Below are 20679 nucleotides of genomic sequence, written 5' to 3'. Positions count from 1 at the left end.
CCAGCGGCAACTTGGGCGTAAGCACCGACTACGTACTATGTAGAACAGCCCAAGACGCTGACGAAGCTCGCTCCAACATCCACGTTCGACATCACCACCACCATGCTATTCAAGACGCCCATCGCGCCTCTTCTCCTCGCCGCCGGCCTGTCGTGGCCAGGCATCCGAGCCGACAACAACGACGACATTGACGACACGCCTCTCCCGCTCGTCATCTGGCACGGGCTGGGCGACAGCTTCAACAGCGAGGGGATTCAGCGCGTGGGCGCCCTGGCCGAGGCCATCAACCCAGGCACCTTTGTCTACACCGTCTCGCTAGCCGACGACGCCAACGGTGACCGCTCAGCGACCTTCTTCGGCAACGTCACGGCGCAGCTCGACTCGGTCTGCGCCGCCCTCGCCGCCCACCCCATCCTGTCCACGGCCCCGGCCATCGACGCCCTCGGCTTCTCCCAGGGCGGCCAGTTCCTGCGCGGCTACGTCGAGCGCTGCAACTCCCCTCCCGTCCGCAGCCTCGTCACCTACGGCAGCCAGCACAACGGCATCGTCGAGTTCCGCGCCTGCGGGGCCTCGGACTGGCTGTGCCGCGGCGCCATGGCCCTGCTGCGCTACAACACCTTCAGCGCCTTCGTCCAGAGCCGCCTCGTCCCCGCCCAGTACTACCGCGACCCGGCGGGCGACTACGGCGCCTACCTCGAGGGGTCCAACTTCCTCGCCGACATCAACAACGAGCGCGAGGGCGCCAGGAACGCCACGTACGCCGACAACGTCGCGTCCCTCAGCAACCTCGTCATGTACATGTTCGAGGACGACACGACCGTCGTGCCCCGCGAGACGTCGTGGTTCGCAGAGGTCAACGGCACCGACAGGACCCCGCTGCGCGAGCGCCGCATGTACAAGGAGGACTGGCTGGGCCTGCGCAGGCTGGACGCCAAGGGCGGCCTGAGGTTCCGGTCCGTCACGGGCGAGCACATGCAGATCCCTGACGAGGCGCTCAACGAGACCATGACGGACTTTTTCGGGCCTTTTGAGCGCGAGTTTAAGCCCGAGACGGCGCAGGGTATGTGGGAGGAGCTGTAACGGTTTTGTTTTCTTCTTCTTCTTCTTAATTTCGAGTTTGATCTGAGGAGTTTGACTTTGGGATTGGGATTAATAGGAGGAAACATTCAGCAAGAAAGGCGTCAAGGGACTGGGGACTCGGGTAGACCCGCAGCGAAGAAATATAACATGCTATAAATGTCGTCAAGTCTTATTGCACTACCAACGCCGTAACGCCGTTTGCCCGACACATGGCCCGCCAGCCCTATTTTTTTCTTCTTTACACTATCTAGATGCCTCACTCGTCCATGGCCTTCCTGGCCGCGGCCTTCTGCTTCCTCAGCGTGGCCTTGCGCTCCGAGATCTGCTTGTCCAGCTTGCCGTCGTCGCCGTCGGGGGCGGCCTGCTGCTTCTTGGACTTCTTCTTCTTGTGGGCGGGCTCGGCGTCCTTGCCGGCCTTGTCGGCCTCGGGCTCTTCGTCACCGCCGATGGACTTGCGCTTCTTGCCGACGTTGGCCTTCTCGGCGGCCTTGAGGGCCGGGGCCGAGTCGTTGGCCAGCACGTCCTTGTCGTCGACCCACAGCTCGTCCGTCAGCCAGACGGGCAGCGCGGCCGACTCGGGGCCCTTGATGTAGATGGCCCGGACGTTCTGCCACCCGAGCGGCACCCACTTGGAGACGAGGCCCCTGGCGACGGCGTCGACGTTGTCGGCGATCTGCTCGGCCGTCCAGCCGGCGAGGCCGACGCGCACGGCCGTGTTGGTCGTGGGCGAGAGGCTGACGAGGGCGGACCCCAGGGCCTTCTCGATCTCCCTGGCGATCTGGGCGGGCGACGCGGCGTTGACCTGGCCGTCGACCTTGGCGGGCCGCTTGCGCTTGCCGTCGACCTTGGGGGCCGCGGACTTGGGGGGCTGCAGGACGACGGGGACGGGCCGCTTGAGGGTGGTCTTGTAGAAGGTCTTGCCGAGGACCTTGGGGAGGCGGTTGACGATGCGGTCGTCGGCGAGGAAGAGGTCGTGCTCGGCGAAGAGCTTGCGCTGGGCCTCGTACTGGGAGAACTTGGCCTTGATGTGGGACAGGTCGACGACGCGGGTGACGCGCTTGCGGAGGCTCTCGGGGAAGGCGTCGTCGGCGACCAGGTCCTTGTAGGCGCGCTGGGGGTCGGCGGTGATGAGGCAGATGGTGGAGGACTCGTCCGTGTTGAGCGAGTGAGGGAGGGCGATCTTGCCCGGCTGCAGACGCGTCTTGTCCGAGATGTGGCGCTTGGTGGTCAGGGTGAGCCAGACGGGCGTCTCGTCGGCGTCGGCCTCGCCCTCCGAGTCGCCCAGGACGTTGCGCTTGGAGGCCTCGTCGGCCTTTTGCTTGGCGGCCTTCTTGATGTGCGAGAGCAGGGCCTTGGAGGCCTTGAGGGTCTGTGGGGGGGGAGAGGTGGTCAGCGGTTGGGGGGTGCCACGGGAGGATGCAGAGGGGGTATGTACCTGATCCGGGTCAATTGGGGCAACAGACTTGTCGCCGGCGACGACGACTTCCTTTGAGGGGGCCATTTTGGGATGTGGCTGAGGTGTGAGGAGATGCTTGGGGTGTTTCGATGGCAGAGGATCGTGTGGGGTGGTTGAAGCGTTTGGAGGCAGGGACCAAAAATCCAGATTTTTTTTTCTGCCGTTTGCTGGATGTGGGCGGTGAGGCCAGCTTGTAGTGGGCGGGCGACCGTCTTTGGCTTTTTGGGGCAGCTTTGGGCAATCTTGGGCAAGTCTTGGCGTTCGGCCGAGTGACCCACTTTTCGGCCCCGGGCACTCGGGGGGTCGGAGCTGCTCCGGGAGGGTCGATGGAACTTGTGTTTCGACCAAGCAGATCCAATACTCTGCGATCGCAGAGTGGATTAATCAGTAGTCCATCATCCGATATTGACATCTCGTCGCAGGTTCCTCTCCTCCTCATTTTCGAGGCACTAGATCGATGGAGAGAGACCCAGTGAGAGCTGCGGTGGATGCGACCGAGCAGGAAACTAGCTTGGCTCGGACGATTTCCCTCGGCGGATCTATACCAGATGCACCCCGAAGCTTAATGTACCCAGCAGGTCCCAGTAGCCACCGATTATAATTATACTGCTGTTGCCTCTTTGAAGACTGAGCATTGTTAGTGTCATTGACCGGGTGGCTGCTTACATGGTATGGTCGTTGCGGTGTCACCCATAGAGGCACTTTGACAGCGGGCGCAAGTCCGGTCCTCGGTGCACTATTATTGCGACATGAGCACCGCATTGCAACGTATTCCCATCCTGCCCAGAGAGCATACGTCCCCTCCATGTCTCCTCGTCTTGGCTGTCTGTAGAGTGGGACAACAGGGGCGCAGTGCCGAAGCTGTGGCCGAGGGGCAACCGGTAACTCCCCCCTCCCCGGTGCTTGTTCTCCCTTGGTGCGGCATTGAGAGTAGCAGGGGCACTGAGCTTATTTCGGCAAGATCCTCTGCAGAGGGGCTGCCATAGCTGCAATACGCAACTGGGCTCCCAGCCATCGATGCTGCTGTGAACGCGCGTGTGTGTGGGGGTCATGTACATGATGGGCAAACGTGCTGGTCACGCAATGTCTTGGGCTTTCGGTGTCATCGGGTGAGCGTATCCAGCCACCAACCGTCGCCATGCGCCTAGTTTGCGATCAAGAGCTGTAAGAATGGCTCTAATTCTACGTTACACATTTCAACTTTTACAGGTCCAAGTTGGAAGTAAGGGAAAAGGAGAAGTTGATGACACGGGCAAGGCTACGCCGAGTACCTAGAGCATCTATTGCCCATGTACCTAGAGACATACATCCCCCCTCTTGGCCGCTGGACGTCTGGAGTTTTCTTTATTTCAAAGCTCTACAAGTGATACATCATGTAATACTAAAGAGCACGCGCATGGTTTCCTGGACCCCGATCCCGGCGGAGAGCAACCGACTTCCTGCAGTCTGCCTGTCACTCTCCGCTCGCCAACCCTTGGAGACCCCCCAGTAAAGCCAACTGCCCAGCACGAGTCCATGCACCTCGCCATACCAATATGCCATTGCATCATTGATAAGAAATGCAGTGAATGGCAAACTTGTGTCATGAAGAAAACTCACGGTCCGGAGAAAAAATTGGGTATCGTGCCTGGGGTTGGTTGATACTTAAGGGAGAGGTGAGAACGATTGTCGAGATGAGGCAGCACGGGCTCGATAGCAATTGGTCTTAGCAATTGTTCTCGGCTGGCTCCAAACTTGTCTCCCTTTGCCACGTCTTTCTGCCGAGTACAATCTCTGGCGAACACACAATGGTCTCAGACACGAAACGACCCTCGTCCAAGAGGGACTCGCCTGCGAGCGACAGCGAGTCCCCGACCAACGACGGTGCCGGCCGTTCAGAGACACCAACATCATCTCAAAACTCCAATGGCCACCTAGGATCCTCGGAGAACCACGTCTTCAGCGATCCCTCCACAGCAGACTACTGGAGGCTCAAGTACGAAAAGGCCGGATACGAGAACCGTCACCGGTTTGATCCGTCGTATCAGTGGACGGCCGAGGAGGAGAAGAAGCTGGTCCGCAAGGTAATGTAGACTGCTATTCTCTCTCAGTATAACATACTTCTTCGTCACTGACATTTGGAACTCGCAGATTGACTTGAGAATCATGCTCTGGGCATGGATCATGTTCTGCGCCCTCGACCTGCACCGGCGCAACATCAACCGCGCCATCTCGGACAACATGGTATGTCATGGACTCTGTGGGTAGTAGTCTGATATCGGGTCCTGACATTTGCGAATAGCTCGAGGAACTCGGCATGGACACCAACGACTACAACTACGGGCAGACGGTTCGCACCCCTCCCACAGCACCACCAGTGTTGCACAGTCTAACGGAGCCCGACGTGACAGATCTTCCTCGTCAGCTTCCTCGCCGCAGAACTCCCCAGCGGCCTCGTCAGCAAGAAGCTGGGCGCCGACGTATGGATCCCCACCATCATGTGCGGATGGTCCATCGTCGCTGCGTGCCAGGCGTTTCTGTCGAACCGAGCAGGCTTCTACGCCATCAAGGCACTGCTGGGGCTGCTCATGGGAGGCTTCATCCCGTAAGCCCACCAGAATATGAGAACCAGGATGAGAGCTGGCGTGCATCGCATAGACTAACATGACATATGCAGTGACATCGTCCTCTGGCTGACGTACTACTACAAGTCCAACGAGCTGCCGATCCGGCTGTCGTGGTTCTGGACGGCGCTCAGCACGGTCAACATCGTCGGCTCGTTCATCGCAGCCGGCGTGCTGCAGATGCGTGGCGTGGCCGGCTGGGGCGGCTGGCGGTGGCTGTTCCTGATCGAGGGCATCGTGACGCTCATCATCGGAGTCCTCTCATGGGGCCTGATGCCCCCGGGCCCATGCCAGACCAAGAACTGGTTCCGCGGCAAGGACGGCTGGTTCACGGACCACGAGGAGTATATCCTTGTCAACCGGCTGCTGCGAGACGACCCCAGCAAGGGCGACATGAACAACCGGCAGGCCGTGGGCCCCAGCCTGCTCTGGGGCGCCATCAAGGACTGGGAGCAGTTGCCGCTGTACCTCATCGGCCTGACGGGCTACATCCCCCCCTCGCCAGCGGCCAACTACATCTCGTACATCCTCCGAGAGCTGGGCTTCTCCGTCTTCCAGGCCAACATGCTGGTCATGCCGTCGCAGTTCCTCTTCGCCGTCAACCTGCTCATCATCTCGCGCGTGTCGGAGCGCCTCAAGGAGCGCGCCATCATCAGCTCCATCTCCAACATCTGGATCCTGCCCTGGCTGGTCGCCCTCGTGGTGCTCCCGGCCGGCGCCAGCCCCTGGGCCCGCTACGCCCTCATGACGGGCCTCCTCAGCTACCCTTACTGTCATGCCATCCTCGTCGGCTGGAACGCCAAGAACAGCAACTCGGTGCGCACGCGGGCCGTCAGCGCCGCCCTGTACAACATGACGGTGCAGTCGGGCAACATCATCGGCTCCAACATCTACCGCGAGGACGACAAGCCGCTGTACCGCCGGGGAAACAAGGTCCTGCTGGCCCTGTGCTGCTGGAACATTGTGCTCTTCTACCTGGCCAAGGCCTTCTACGTCTGGCGCAACAGGGTCCGCGACCGCCGCTGGGACGCCATGACGAGGGAGGAGCAGGAGCACTATGCGCTCAACACGACCGACGAGGGCATGAAGAGGCTGGACTTTAGGTTTGTGCACTGATATACTCGGCGCTGGGGATGGGAAGGGGATTATGTTATGGGGGTTTGGGGTTCTGGGTCATGGAGACAGAGACCCCTGGTGTGCCAAGAGATGGGCAAGGGGAGGAGAAGATGGCGCCATCGCTGCGATGGGAGGGAGGGGCGGTGGTGAAAGTAGTGCTGGTAGCAATGAAAAGCCGCAGGTGGCATCTGGATTATTCTGATAAATCACACTGCGTGTGTGTCTTGACAAGTCGAGGAGTTGCTGACGGAGTAGACGGTGCCGTCTCCTTGGACATGAAGGGATAATTGGTCGTTGTTATCACAAGCCCTTGTGTTAGTGGTGCGTATATTCACAGGTTGCAAGGGGGTAACAAGTCACAGCACGGAAGGTACAAGTTCAATATTGCTAAAATTCGTTCAATTCATGCTGATTCTGTGTGGGCTATTTGTATCACTTTAGGTTACCCAAGTTACGACGGCTGCACATTCGAAAGAAAGGCCTTCCTCTCCTCCTCAGTACGGCCAATGCTCTGGGGGTCAAAGTACGGCCTCTCGCCCAGGCTCACCGCACGCGAACCGGCACGCGGGCCATAGTCGCCCAGGACATAGTCGGGCGTGGCGGCGTGGTAGACGGAGCGGTTGTCCCAGATGGCCAGGTCGTTGGGGTTCTGCCAGCGCAGGCGAACCTGCAGGTCGTGGTTCTCGACGATGAGCTGGGAGAACCAGTTGAGGAAGTGGGCAGACTCGGCGCCGCTGAGCCCGTTGATCTTCTGGACGTGGTGGCCCACGGCGAAGACGCTCTTCCAGCCCGTGACGGGGTTGGTGCGGATCACGGGGTGGATCGCCTCGAGCAGCTCGCCCACGTTCTCAGGGGCGCCGCGCTCGGCGCTGTATATGGTGAAGCCGTTGCGGTCGGCAGCGTCGTTGAACCCGGGCTGGGCGTACGTGGCCGTCAGCGTGTCCAGGAAGCCCTGCAGCGGCTTGGAGATGCGGTCGTAGACCTCGTAGCCCGACGCCCACAGCGTGTCGCCTCCCGTGCGTGGCAGCTGGGTGATGCGCAGCAGCGAGTAGTCGCTGGGGATGGGCTCGAAGGTGATGTCCGAGTGCCACTGGGGCTTCTGGCTCTGCTTGCGCGTCGCGAAGCGGTCCGAGTACAGCTTCTTGGCCATCTCGGACGAGATGACGCTGATCTCGTTGTCCGTGTCCTCCTTGCGCCCCGCGTTCATCACGGGGTGGATGTGCAGCTTGGACGTCGCCGGCTTGCCCGACAGCTCGCCCAGGCGCTGCACAAGCTCCTTCTGGAGGTTGTTGTCGATGCCGTCCTGCTTGCGGAAGAAGACGACACCGCGCTGCGAGACTTTTCAGGGAGGGTCAGTCTGGATCATTCAGATGGAAAAAACATAGCGAGGGGGACCTACTTGTGATGGCCAGATCCCGGATCAGCTCATCCGAGTTGGGAGCCCGTAGGAGCTCGACTAGGTCGACGTTGACGTACTCGCGCCCGATGATGGGCGTCACGTCAAACGACTCGTACTTGTCCAGCGCCCCGCTCAGCTTGAGGGGCTCGCGGTGGTCCGTCAGCAGCTTGGGCAGCACCTCGTCGGTGGGGACGGTAGAGCCATCATGGCCAAGAGTCGTGTTGCTAGGCTTCTTGGGAGCAGCCTTGGCCTGCTTCTCAACCACAGGCACGAGGGGGGCCGCAGGGGTCTCGGTTGCGGAGGGAGCCATTGTAGACTAGAAGTGTATAGTGTGTGTGTGTGTGTATGTGTGTGTGTGTGTGTGTAAGTGTAGTCTCGATCTTCAACCTGAATGTTGAGATGTTGAGCTGGAGACTCGAGAGGATGGAGGACGGGGCTTCTCGTTTATACATCCTACTCCCTCTAAAGTACGGCTCGTCGGCCAGCCAAGAGAGGTCATGTTGTTTGACTCCGTTCATGGTGCAATATGCATGGTGGATTCTGCCATATGCACATGTTACATGTAGACACGCCAGACAGCAAGGCGTGAGCAGCGCCTGCGATGACCACATTGCCCATATTGATGGGAGTGATTACGAACCCGATCACAGAGAGCTCTCTTTGGCCCGATGAACCGTTGCCAATGCGGAGAAGCCTCAAAGCCGCATCGCCGTGCGTCGGACGAACCCACCGGGCTCACGGCCCCCGTCAATCAGATGGCTGCGTGGTGATGGCATCAACCATCCCCCATGGTGGTGCCATCGCCGTGTAAGCCAAGTGGCCAACCCAAGCGCCGACTTCCGAGGGTCTCGGATGGGTATGGAGCATTGGCAGCTATGGCGCAGCAACGTTCGTATCATCATATGTCAGTTGCGTGTGAACCCCCACATTCGTCTTCGATAGGGAGAATGCGACATGGCGGCGATGAATTGCTCTATTTGGGGGTCTCCCATTTAGTAGCGAGCATCCACATGCTAGGCAGGGGCTGGACAGTCTAATGATAATAATCGACCGGGCGTCGAATTGGACTGCCCTATCCTACCTTGAGTTGTCCAATGCTCTGGACCTGGCGATAGGTATAATAATACGTAGAAAGCTGTCACTTCCAGTAAATGCGCGGCCCATCTAGGCAGAGGGTGCAGTATGAATACTGCTGTCCCAGAACGAGGCTCCAACTGCCTTGCAGCATCACAGCAAACCCTGCTCTCGAAATACGCACCTGTCAGTGGAATATAAACAACCTGCCTTGCCCACAAAGTACGACCCCAAGGCACTGGATGTCTCATGGATGTCGTCTGGCGTCACGAGTATCACGACAACCAAAGCATTTCCCACCATCCAGCCAGTCGGTAGTGACAATCGGGGAGCCATTGCTCGTTTAAGAGAGAATGCGGGGAAGCTGGCGCTCCTCCAGTCCTGACTCCTGAAGCTGGAGCCCAGGATCCTGATCTGATGGCATGACCCGGAAATACTTACCCAAAGAGGACGTCTCCAATGAAACGAGAATCCACCAACTCTGATAACTCACGCCGACTGGACTCACTGGAGCGCCACTGCTACGCCTATCTAATCATGACACGCGCTCATCCTCGTCGACATCTCGACTCCTTACCAAGAGTTAAGATTGCCAAGATAAGGCACCGCTGCATCTCCAGCCCCTAGAACGTGGACGGCCCAGATCCTCGGGACAAGACTTCTTGATGATGCTTCGGCACTTTGCGAATGCTGCCTAGGTGACAGGCCACGCCCGGGTAAGGAGCTGTGCTGTGCCATCATCGACTCATCGCCTTGAATTGAACCTGGTCCAGCAGCCATGTCGGCCCAGGACGTGGAGGCTACTGCCTCCGGGGAGGAGTCGGGCTCCAAGACGGAGCTCAAGGAGCTTCGCCGCAACTTCAACTTCTGGAGTCTCTGCGGCGTCGGCCTCATGACCGGAAGCACATGGCTGCCTCTCGGAGGGAGTATCGTGAGTCCCAGTCTCGCCCTTGTCCGAGGTATCTGCTCACCCTGTCAGATTGTCGTGCTGTACAACGGCGGCGCCCCGGGTGCCATCTACGAGCTGTAAGTCCGCCCCTCATGACTCGAGACCATTTTCCAGACCACATGCTCATTCGGACCAGCATTGCTACCTCTGTCTTTTACTGGATGATTGCTGCATGCATTGCTGAACTTGCATCCGCCATCCCCTCTTCGGCCGGAGGTAAGTACCAGCTACTGTCAGTAGACCAGACAAATTCAGACAGCTTACAATGGCACAGTATACCATTTCGCCGCCGTCGCAAGCGGCCCCAAGCACGGAAGAGTCGTCAGCTGGTACTCGGGATGGTTCAACGCCCTCGCCTGGACCTTTGGCGCTGCCAGTGTCAACTCGGTCCTGGCAAACCAAATCCTGACCCTGTGGGGGCTCTTCCACCGGGAGTACGTCCTTCGCCAGTGGCACCTGTTTGTCATCTACCTGGCCTTGACCTGGATCATGACCGCCGTCGTCCTCTTTTGCAACCGCGCCCTGCCCCTCGCGGGTGATATAGGCGCTGCCCTCATCATCCTCGGCTTTGTCGTCGTCGTCGTCACCTGTGCCGTCATGCCCACCACCACCGGGGCCGGCTACGCCTCGAGCCACTTCGTCTGGAAGGACTGGGTCAACCTGACGGGCTACAAGTCGGACGGCTTCGTCTTCCTCATGGGAATGCTCAACGGTGCCTACGCCGTCGGCACCCCCGACGTCGTCACCCACCTCGCCGAGGAGATCCCCCGCCCGCGCGAGAACGTCCCCAAGGCCATCGGCATCCAATTGAGCTTCGGCTTCGTCACCGCCATCGCCTTCCTCGTCACCGTCTTCTACTCGGTCCACGACCCGACCAAGCTGTTCGGCGAGGACTCATCCATCTTCCCCATGGTCGACGTCTTCCTGCAGGCCACGGGGACCAAGGCCGGCGCCACGGCCCTCGTCATGATCATGGTCGTGAACAACCTCTTCATGGGCGTCGGCGTCTACCTCACCGCCAGCCGCATCATATGGACCCTGGCCCGCGACAACGCCATCCCCTTCAGCGGCGCCATCGCGCGCATCCACCCGCGCTGGGAGAACCCCTTCGGCGCCATCCTGGTCTGCGGCGGCATCGCCACCGTCATGAGCTTCATCTACCTCGGCTCGTCGGCCGCCTTCTCCGCCTTTGTCGGCTCCTTCGTCACCCTCACCACCATCTCCTACCTGGGCGCCATCCTGCCCTACCTGGTCACGGGCCGCAAGCACGTCGCCCCCGGGTGGTTCCGCATGCCGCGCGCCGTCTTCGTCCCCGCGGCCACGCTCGCCTGCGCCTACATCATCGCCTTTGTCGTCATCTTCTGCTTCCCCTACTCGCAGCCCGTCGCGGCCGCCAGCATGAACTACACCAGCGCCATCGTCGGCGGCATCGCCGTGCTCATGGGCGCGTACTGGTTCGCTATGGCGCGCCACCGGTACAAGGGCCCCGGCGAGGAGCTGCTCCGGAGGATCCAGGGGATTAATCAGACCGTCCTTGGGGAGGAAGACCGGCCCGATTTGGTGGCAGGAGGGGGAGCTCGACACCGAGTCCACTGCCACTTGACGTCAACAGCGTAGAGCAGGATAGATTCCCTGGGTCTGTTAGCACTGTGCATAGCTCTCTGTTTCTTGACTACCTACTATTGTATCGATGATGGAAGATTTTAAATGATTTCATTGCCTTGAATCGGTTATCAGCAGCTGGGCTGAATACCCACTCGTGACATTTGCCAAGATTCAAGCTTGGCCGGCCCAAGTAGGGTGGCGATGATCCTCGAATCCCACATTTTCCTGGAACTCAAACCGTAGGATCTTGACAGATATAGCTGTAGGGGGGCTAGCAAAGGCAAGATCGGGGTAATACTGATAATAGATCGCAGATGTTGAACGCGAACGCAGGCCATGATCACCAGGTAGGAGGATACAACGAGACCACCCACGCCTTTCATCTTTCACTGATGCTCCGCCCTCCGATGCCGGACAAGCCAGCCAGAGACCGTCCAGCATGGGAATGAACGAACGGCGTGCCTGCTGTCATCTGCTTCGAGTGAGTTGTGGTAGCAATTCTCAATCTGCCTTGTCATCGCTCACCTCTATCCTACCATCATTATCAGCTGACCATGAGTCCCTATCAGATAGCAAGTTAGCTCTTGTACAAGTACTAATAGATATCTGTATTTTTGATGATCTCGGAAGGAAAGGGGCCGGAATAACTGCACCGATCCCTGCAAATCCCTGCACGGCCCGCACGGCCCTACGAACTTACGGGTGGCTTGACAAGAGTTCCTCCGTAGACTCAATTTCATAATAATATGTTTTCACTAACTTATTGTCGAAAACAGGGTACAGACTGCGAGTTATTGGATTACGAATTTTAGCGGTTCCCAATTACTACCTATCAATACATAGACATATATAGATTTATATAGTATACCATATAATAATTCAGTGATTCTTTTTTTTTTGCTACCTGACAGCGCCACGCATAGATTGCGCTAGTCCTATTACAACCTAGTCCCCAACCAAAATCGAAGCTCAGGTCCCCAACACACGTCGCAAATCCTGGCATAAGAAAGTCTCGTTATCTCCTCCGTCCGCCTCCTCCCTCCATCATCACCGAGAGCCACCATCAGACAAGATGTTCTCCAAAGCTCTCCGACTGTCCCGGGCGGCGCCGCGGGCGCTTCCTCTGCGCGCCAGCGCTCCTGCTCCCTTTGCAATGGGAGCCCGCTCCGTCACGACCAATGCTGCGTCGTCGTCGCTGAGCCACAAGGTCCCCGAGGTAAGCATTATGCGCCTTTTCTCTCCAACCGGAAACTGCACCAACACACAACTGCTCGGTGTATTTTCTTGTGTACAGATGTGAGGACTGTAAACTAACTGGCGCTTTTCTCCCGCGCAGTCCGATGAGCAGCCGTTTGCGGTGCAGCTCAGCGACGAGAGCTTCGAGACATATGAGCTTGACCCCCCGCCGTACACCATCGAGGTGACCAAGAAGGAGCTCAAGCAGATGTACTACGAGATGGTTAGCATGCGGTATGTGGCTCCCGAACCCTCCTAACCTGACCCTCAGATTGCTGATTATCGCGCAGTCAGATGGAGATGGCGGCCGACCGTCTGTACAAGGAGAAGAAGATCCGTGGCTTCTGCCATCTTTCGGTCGGACAGGAGGCTGTCGCCGTCGGCATCGAGCACGCCATTACCAAGCTGGACGACATCATCACCGCCTACCGCTGCCACGGCTTTGCCCTGATGCGCGGCGCTACCATCCGCTCCATCATCGGTGAGCTGCTGGGCCGCCGCGAGGGTATCGCCTACGGCAAGGGCGGCTCCATGCACATGTTCTCCAAGGGATTCTACGGTGGCAATGGCATCGTCGGCGCCCAGGTCCCCGTCGGCGCCGGTCTCGCCTTCGCGCACAAGTACAACGAGAACAAGAACGCCTCCATTATCCTCTACGGTGACGGTGCCAGCAACCAGGGCCAGGTCTTTGAGGCTTTCAACATGGCCAAGCTGTGGAACCTCCCTGCCCTCTTCGGCTGCGAGAGTGAGTAACTCCTGATTTCACGACGGGTGATGAGTGCGGTGATAGCTGACATTTCCCCCCGCCAGATAACAAGTACGGTATGGGTACTTCGGCTGCCCGCTCTTCCGCCCTGACCGACTACTACAAGCGCGGACAGTACATCCCCGGTCTCAAGGTCAACGGCATGGACGTCCTGGCCGTCAAGGCTGCCGTCAAGTACGGTAAGGAGTGGACCGCTGCCGACAAGGGCCCCATGGTCCTCGAGTACGTGACCTACCGCTACGGCGGCCACTCCATGTCGGACCCCGGCACCACCTACCGCACGCGTGAGGAGATCCAGCGCATGCGCTCCACCAACGACCCCATCGCCGGACTCAAGCAGAAGATACTGGACTGGGAGATCACCACCGAGGACGAGCTCAAGAAGATTGACAAGGAGGCCCGCAGCCACGTCAACGAGGAGGTTGCCATTGCCGAGGCCATGGCCATCCCCGAGCCCAAGCCCGAGATTCTGTTTGAGGACATCTACGTCCCCGGCAGCGAGCCCAAGTTCATCCCTGGCCGCACCAGGTACGAGGACCACTACTTCAGCAACTAGACGGTAACCGGTGGGATGGGTTGGGGTGTGGGTCTCTGACCTGAATAATGGAGTTTTACTATTCGGAGCAGAAAAATGTATATTATCCGATTTGAGCACGGAAGCGGACGTTAGAAATGTATCTTCGGGAAATATTTACGGAGTACGTACTTGCTCTTAATATCACGTCTCATTACCGGCGCAATGGCAGGAAATTGCTCAAGCACCCGCTCAGTAAAGGCTACCTATGGTTACGGACGTAGCTGGTCTGCCTGATGGTCATGTGAGGATGTTTTGACGCGGTGGTCCCGGATACCCAGGCAAAGACGGTTAATAATTTTAAGTGCCGCGTTTGGCGAGCGGAGTTCCAAGGCAGCGGGCACAGATACAAGGGTGGTTCGTATGAGGTTTCAAAATATCCCATGACAGAGTGAATTCATCAAGCTCACCTACTGAAATATGAGAGTATGAGAAAGTTGAATGCGTGTGTCCTTGACGCAGTATGAATACAACTCATCTCATTGCACGGTGGGGGAGCTATGTGTATACACCCCCGGACCCCAACGCCATTTTCACCTCAGTAATCGTATTAGAGCTAAAATGCCCGCCGTAATCTTCCACCTACTGCACTCATCCCCGAGTGCCGTTCGCCTAGAATTAGCCCTTTACTTAATCTAGCCAAGGGCAGAGAAGTGGTCGTACAACGGCGCGATGCCCCCCTCCAAAAGCTTCCAAGGCGACTAATTACTACATAGTAGTATGTGCAACGTGCAAGGCCTACACGATCCCACCATCCTACTAGTTAGGTGCTTAGTAGTATGCTGTCCACTGATGGTCTAGTCGCATACTTAGCATCTCAACAATGGATTGGAAATAATGATTGCACGATTATAATAATATGGGTTTAATAGACTCCTCTAGATATACCAGGTACGAGATCTCCATAAGCACAATACATTGGTACTATCTAGTAGTACTAGTATTCTGGTGGTGTTTTTGATAAGGTAGCCCGTCGCTCCTGACGGTGCCCCACATCCCAGCGCCTGCAATCGGCCGGGCCACCACCACACCCCACTGTCCAGTGTCCACTGCCTGCCAACCCCTGCTCTAAGTCTAATATGTCGTCCTCTCAGCCTTGCGGTTGGCAGAAAACCTTCCCATCCCTCAGCCTTGCCACGTGAACCTTACTACGAATTACCCTTCTGACGTTTACAATCGAATCACAGACAATTCATCTTCTCCCTCATATGACCGTCGCGAATTAAAGTACGCTGCTGGCGCGCCCCGTTCCCGACACTCGCCGACGACCAATGCCAACCCAGCAGCCTCTCTCGCCCATCTCGTATCATTAAACCTCAGCACCCCATCGCCCCATCGCCACTCGTCTATCGCCTATCGACGCTCGAGACCGTGCCCAGCCGCTCCGCCTGGGGTGCCTTCGAACACCCCTTTGCGGTACTCCTCCCCGCCTTCAAAATCGCACAGCCCCCCGGAGAGCAGACATCAGCCATGTCGCAACCACCGTCAACGCCCGTAAAGGTGCCCTCCTCGGCGGCCTCGTACACGCCAGCTACCCTCGACCCAGACCTGCGCTCCCAGATCAACACCCTTCTCCTACGCGACGGCCACGTAACAAAGTACGCACCTCCCGTCCTCCCCCGCCAATCCCCTCCACCCTCTCCTCCTCCTTGGTAGCTAACATTGATCCTCCCCCCCACAGGATCCAAGACGCCCTCCTCCACTCCCTCAACGCCCACCCCTCCAACTGGCCCACCGCCATCCGCTCCCGCGCGCTCTCCCTCCTCCGCTCCGGCGAGGTCTCCTCGTACCCCGAACTCCTGCGGCGAGTCCTCGACGACGTCCGCAGCGGCACCGAGGCCAGCCCGGGGGCCACCATCACCGCCAAGGGCAACACCACGACCACCACAAACGGCGACTCAAAAAAGGTCAACGGCGGCGGCGCCGCCGCCGCCGGTGCTAACGGCACCTCGGGCGACAAGATGAGCCTCGCCGTACCCCAGAGCGTCATCGACGAGGCCCTCCAGGTCACCCGCGAGAGCCTCGAGGCCGTCTGCGAGGTCGACGAGAACGGGACCATCTGACGGTGTCGCTCGCCGCGCGACCAGGCGGTGAGCGAAGAATAGGGCGGGGGTTTTTGAAGTTTGGATACGAGATCTGGGAAGGGCGGGGAGTGGCAAACAGATCACGGGCGGCAGGGGAGACCAGCCGTCCAAGCAGAGCAAAGCTGGTTGAGGTGATGGGTGCCGGAAGACGAGGACGAGATGCAGTGCTTCCGCATCTGATAAGTATCACTGGGGCAATGAGACTCCATTTCAGGATCCTCGCGGCACGAGAAAGATGGCATCCGGGATGATGCCCCGTCATCGCGACGATTAGACAGACTTAATGTCAACAACACACACCATCTACATTATGCATATAGGGTTACAGAGTGGCCGTGCTACCAACACTACTAATGACTCAAGTCCGAGGTACCGATAAAATCTCAATTTCATTAGAATCTCAATTTCATCGTCTATCAATAGGAGATCCCCCATGCTACTTGATTAGAAACCACGCCAACTACCAGACTCGTATCTCGTGACATCGCCGCACCACCGTGTGAGCGGCCGCGTCTAGTATGCCACGATCGATTTCAAGACCATTGCCCTAGCCTCTACCAAGCCACTTAACTCCCAGCCGGAAACTCAGCTATGGAAATTCTCCCTGAAGATATTCCGATTAGCTGCGTGCAAGTCGATGCAGATGTACGAGCGAGGAAATGTAAAATACAAAGCACGTAGGTCATGTCCTGTAAAAAGATCATCACCCCGGGCCGTTTAGTCGTAGAGATCGTCATCGTTGCCAGCGTCGCCGAACGAGTTACCGGCACCGGCACTAGCGTCGGCGCTAGCGCCGGCTTCGGGGAACTTGAAGAAAGCACCAGGCCCAGCATTCTTCATCTGCTGAGCAAACGCCTCATATCGGCGGACCTCCACGTCGGTGACCGACCGGCGAGCCATCTGCATAGCTTCCTCGAAATGCGCCTTAGTGAGCTCAGGCACGGGGTCCTCAGCATCCTCATCAACTTCCATATCTTCCTCACCAGCCGCCTCACGAGCCTTGGTGCGCTCGATATCAGCAGTAATGGCCTCCTTGATAGCAATCTTGACGGCCCTCTGGGTAATGAAGCCCAGATCGGCACCGGAGAAGCCGTGCGTCTTGGCGGCAATATAGCCCAGGTCAATGTCAGAAGATACAGGGGTCTTCCGGAGCTGAGCCTTGAGGATGCTGAGACGGCCAGGCTCATCGGGCAGAGGGACGTAGATGAGGGAGTCAAGACGTCCAGGTCTGCACAGGGCAGGGTCGAGCTGCTCAGGTCGGTTGGTGGCGCCAATGACGAAGACGTTCTTCTTGGAGGTCATGCCGTCCATTTCTGGGACAGATGTTAGCTATACTGGATAATGAAAAGTATGGTGATATGGTATCAACTTACCAGTCAGGAGCTGGTTAACAACACGGTCGGAAGCACCGCCAGCATCGCCCATGGAACCACCACGCGCCTTAGCGATGGAGTCCAGCTCGTCGAGGAAGACCACGCAAGGGGCGGCAGCACGGGCCTTGTCGAAAATGTCCCGAATGTTGCTCTCAGACTCACCAAACCACATGCTCAGAAGCTCAGGGCCCTTGACTGAGATGAAGTTGGCAGCGCACTCGTTGGCAACAGCCTTGGCCAACAGGGTTTTACCAGTACCAGGGGGACCGAAAAACAGAACACCTCGGGAGGGAGACATGCCAAACTTGAGGAACTTCTCGGGGTGGTCGACAGGGTACTGGACGCTTTCGCGCAGATCCTGCTTGACATCTTCGAGACCACCAATATCCTCCCAGCGGACGTTGGGAACTTCGACAACGGCAACCTCGCGGAGAGCCGAAGGGTTAGAGACGCCGAGGGCGAATCGGAAGTTCTCCATGGTAACACCGAGAGAGTCAAGTACCTCGGCATCAATGGTGTCCTCGTCGAGGTCGATGAGATCCATCTTCTCGCGAATCTGCTGCATGGCAGCCTCGGAGCACAGGGCAGCCACATCAGAACCAACGTAACCGTGGGTCTCGGCGGCAATCTGTTCCAAATCGACGTCGTCTCCGAGCTTCATGTTCTTGGTGTGGATCTGGAGAATCTCCAAACGACCAGTGGGATCAGGGATGCCGATATCAACCTCACGATCGAAGCGACCGAATCGTCGCAGGGCGGGGTCGATAGAGTTGGGGCGGTTGGTGGCAGCCATGACCACGACGTTGGAGCGGGCCTTCATGCCATCCATTAGAGTGAGGAGCTGAGAGACGACACGTCGCTCAACTTCACCGTTAGTCTTCTCACGCTTAGGGGCGATAGAGTCTATCTCATCGATGAAGATAATGGCGGGAGAGTTCTTCTCGGCTTCCTCGAAAGCCTTGCGTAGATTCGATTCCGACTCACCGGCCATCTTAGACATGATCTCAGGGCCGTTGATCAGGAAGAAGAAGGCGCCAGTCTCGTTGGCAACGGCTCGAGCCATGAGCGTCTTACCGGTACCGGGAGGACCGTACAGCAAGACACCTCGAGGGGGCTTGATACCGATAGACTTGAAAAGCTGAGGGTGGCGCAGAGGCAGCTCAACCATCTCGCGGATCTGAGCCATCTGCTTGCGGCAGCCACCGATATCGTCGTATCCAACCTCGTTCAGGTTGTTCTCTTCCTCATCACGCTGAATAGGCTCGCCTTCGCAGTGAATAACTGTGTCTTGGGCAACAATGCCATATTCGGGCGGGTCCACCTCGACCACCTTGAATTCCACCTGCCTCATACCTCCACGCACTATGAAGAGATCGCCTTGGCGGACTGGGCGGTACGCCTCGCGGAAGTAGGGGGCGAGGAAGACGTCGAAAAGAGAGCCGGTAATACCCTCGACGGTGTCGGCGATGGGGAGAACGGCGATGCGCTTGGCCTGTATCACGGTTAGTTGAGTCACATGTTAAGCATGTGGATTTATGCGTACATATTTGATATCTGGGCACGGGTGAAGAGTGATCATATCACCGTGCTTGACGCGGAGGTTGTGGCGGACCACCCGGTTGATGCGGGCGCTTCCGTCATCAAGCTCCTCATCGGCAAGAACAATCAGAACTGTGTCTTTCCGCTTCTTGCCACGAACCAGGACGGTATCGCCGCGGAAGAGCTGCAAGGAGTCCATAGTCGCCTCGGACAGGGCGATAATACTGTTATCATCGTTGACGGCATCGGTGACCCTGAGACTGTCAGCGTGGCGTAGGGGCGGGGTGAGATTCAGCAGGGTACACACATCAGCTGGTTGGGCTTCTTCTTCTTCTTGAGAATGGCGGTAGATACATCATCCTCCTGCAAAAATCGTCAGCTCTGGCTAATATGAGGATTCATCCAGCCAAGGGTAGACAAACGTTCTTGATGTCGGCACCGGAGGGGTCGCTGCGAGGCTGTCAGTTTCTGGCGTCTTGAAAAGCCGTCATCGAGCATACGAGCACTAGCACGCGAGGCAAAGGCCAATCACAGAGACACTTACGTTAGGTTGACCTTCTTCTTATCCTCTTCATGGGGAGCCATCTTGAATCGGCTGCTCGAGGACCGCTGTGTGTTTGTTGGGGTGGTTCGGGGATAGTGACCGAGAACGGACACCTAGTCGTCGGGGGGAGAGAGAAACGACAGCACGAGAGTCTCCCAGTAGTTAGGAAGAAGAAATGAGCCCGGTGAAGCTCGTTCAGAGAGAGAAATGTTTGGAGAAGAGATGGAGGAGAGGTGATGGCTTCGAACGATGAAGGTTTGAGCTGTCCTCTCGGCACTGAGAAGTGATGGCGAGGCAAGGACAGTGGGCCAATGATATCACTGTTAGCTCCGAAACGGGGCGGAATATCAATGACGCGTCTCAAAAGCTTCACCGATAAGGTACCTGTCGCTCAGCGCTGTACCGCTAGGACCGAAGAGGTACCATCAGGTGTCAGCGGGTGGAAAGTGGGAGAAGCTTCCACCCTGACTGCCAACTGATGCACGCAGCCTAACTGGCAGGCACCTGCGTCCGCGCAACACACCACCAAGCACCACCAAACCACGTCACCCCACTCAGGTGTGTGGCTCAACTCAGGAACCCGACTCATTGTTGCACTTTGCCTCAACCCCTCATGCTGTCTTGCTTACCATCTTCGCCGCCTCGCTCAATCTGCATTACTCATACGTAGAACCTCTACGAACAGTGTGGCTCATGGGTTGGTTGCAGAATAAACACCTGAGTCACAATTCAAGATTCTATTTTCCACTCCCTTGTTTTTTAGGTTTTAAAACATTCACATGGGAGAACATCAAATGGAGCGCCGTTAATATGTATTAAGAAAACATATGCACACTGAGATAACGTACTACCTGGTACCTAGTGTCAAACGGCGTAATGGAAACCCATGCATGTATCATGCATGCAGTGGTGGCAATCCATACAGTAGCATTTACTAATACCGGCTGGCTCGGTATGATCGGTACACATTGAATGCTACGGATCTGTTCACAATGTTGCAGGATCGGAGCCTCGAATTTCACCACAATCCAACAGTTTCTCATAAATACTAACTTAGGCACCATATTGCCCATCCTGGGAATGAAGAGTCACACAGGTCGCTAGTATATGGGGAGTGTATTCTTATTCCCCCGAGAAACCTCACCCCTTAGGTACGACCACGACGGCCTGCATGTTTTTATCTTGCCCAACGCCGACTGCAGTCAAACTTATAACTAGGGTAATCGTTATCTAGTCCGGAGATGTGCTATCCCCCAAGAGAAGACTAGTGTTCACTAGGCA

General features: G+C 57.4%; 8 protein-coding genes across 8 annotated transcripts; 5 read left to right on the top strand and 3 right to left on the bottom strand.

Annotated features, from left to right (window-relative positions):
- Positions 1-102: 102 nt before the first annotated feature.
- Positions 103-1080, top strand: ACO1O0_008216 (Alpha/Beta hydrolase protein; the record flags this gene model as incomplete). Its single annotated transcript, XM_083197580.1, has 1 exon — positions 103-1080. The coding sequence occupies one exon, from the start codon at positions 103-105 to the stop codon at positions 1078-1080; it is 978 nt and encodes a 325-aa protein (XP_083047048.1).
- A 256-nt stretch (positions 1081-1336) lies between these two features.
- CIC1 (ribosomal protein L1p/L10e family-domain-containing protein) lies at positions 1337-2581 on the bottom strand (the record flags this gene model as incomplete). The annotated part of the gene is made up of 2 exons (XM_083197579.1): positions 1337-2449; positions 2516-2581. The coding sequence occupies 2 exons, from the start codon at positions 2579-2581 to the stop codon at positions 1337-1339; spliced, it is 1179 nt and encodes a 392-aa protein (XP_083047047.1).
- A 1742-nt stretch (positions 2582-4323) lies between these two features.
- Positions 4324-6255, top strand: ACO1O0_008214 (major facilitator superfamily domain-containing protein; the record flags this gene model as incomplete). The annotated part of the gene is made up of 5 exons (XM_083197578.1): positions 4324-4599; positions 4667-4759; positions 4818-4865; positions 4927-5120; positions 5193-6255. 5 exons carry the CDS (start codon positions 4324-4326, stop codon positions 6253-6255), a joined length of 1674 nt encoding a protein of 557 aa, XP_083047046.1.
- A 451-nt stretch (positions 6256-6706) lies between these two features.
- ACO1O0_008213 (TauD/TfdA dioxygenase family protein) lies at positions 6707-7964 on the bottom strand (the record flags this gene model as incomplete). The annotated part of the gene is made up of 2 exons (XM_083197577.1): positions 6707-7593; positions 7655-7964. The coding sequence occupies 2 exons, from the start codon at positions 7962-7964 to the stop codon at positions 6707-6709; spliced, it is 1197 nt and encodes a 398-aa protein (XP_083047045.1).
- Positions 7965-9506: 1542 nt separating this feature from the next.
- On the top strand, positions 9507-11294 carry ACO1O0_008212 (uncharacterized protein; the record flags this gene model as incomplete). Its single annotated transcript, XM_083197576.1, has 4 exons — positions 9507-9659; positions 9708-9754; positions 9814-9893; positions 9937-11294. The coding sequence occupies 4 exons, from the start codon at positions 9507-9509 to the stop codon at positions 11292-11294; spliced, it is 1638 nt and encodes a 545-aa protein (XP_083047044.1).
- A 1060-nt stretch (positions 11295-12354) lies between these two features.
- On the top strand, positions 12355-13840 carry PDA1 (alpha subunit of pyruvate dehydrogenase; the record flags this gene model as incomplete). Its single annotated transcript, XM_083197575.1, has 4 exons — positions 12355-12498; positions 12619-12752; positions 12809-13263; positions 13329-13840. The coding sequence occupies 4 exons, from the start codon at positions 12355-12357 to the stop codon at positions 13838-13840; spliced, it is 1245 nt and encodes a 414-aa protein (XP_083047043.1).
- A 1488-nt stretch (positions 13841-15328) lies between these two features.
- Positions 15329-15921, top strand: ACO1O0_008210 (uncharacterized protein; the record flags this gene model as incomplete). The annotated part of the gene is made up of 2 exons (XM_083197574.1): positions 15329-15456; positions 15540-15921. The coding sequence occupies 2 exons, from the start codon at positions 15329-15331 to the stop codon at positions 15919-15921; spliced, it is 510 nt and encodes a 169-aa protein (XP_083047042.1).
- A 738-nt stretch (positions 15922-16659) lies between these two features.
- Positions 16660-19439, bottom strand: CDC48 (AAA family ATPase CDC48; the record flags this gene model as incomplete). Its single annotated transcript, XM_083197573.1, has 6 exons — positions 16660-17255; positions 17316-18807; positions 18859-19108; positions 19162-19217; positions 19277-19304; positions 19399-19439. 6 exons carry the CDS (start codon positions 19437-19439, stop codon positions 16660-16662), a joined length of 2463 nt encoding a protein of 820 aa, XP_083047041.1.
- Between the last annotated feature and the right edge of the window lie 1240 nt (positions 19440-20679).

Source organism: Amphichorda felina (assembly GCF_050947745.1).
Source record: "Amphichorda felina strain 45539 chromosome Unknown scaffold_8, whole genome shotgun sequence".
Lineage (NCBI taxonomy): Eukaryota > Fungi > Ascomycota > Sordariomycetes > Hypocreales > Bionectriaceae > Amphichorda > Amphichorda felina.
This window is presented reverse-complemented; position numbering and strand designations above follow the sequence as displayed.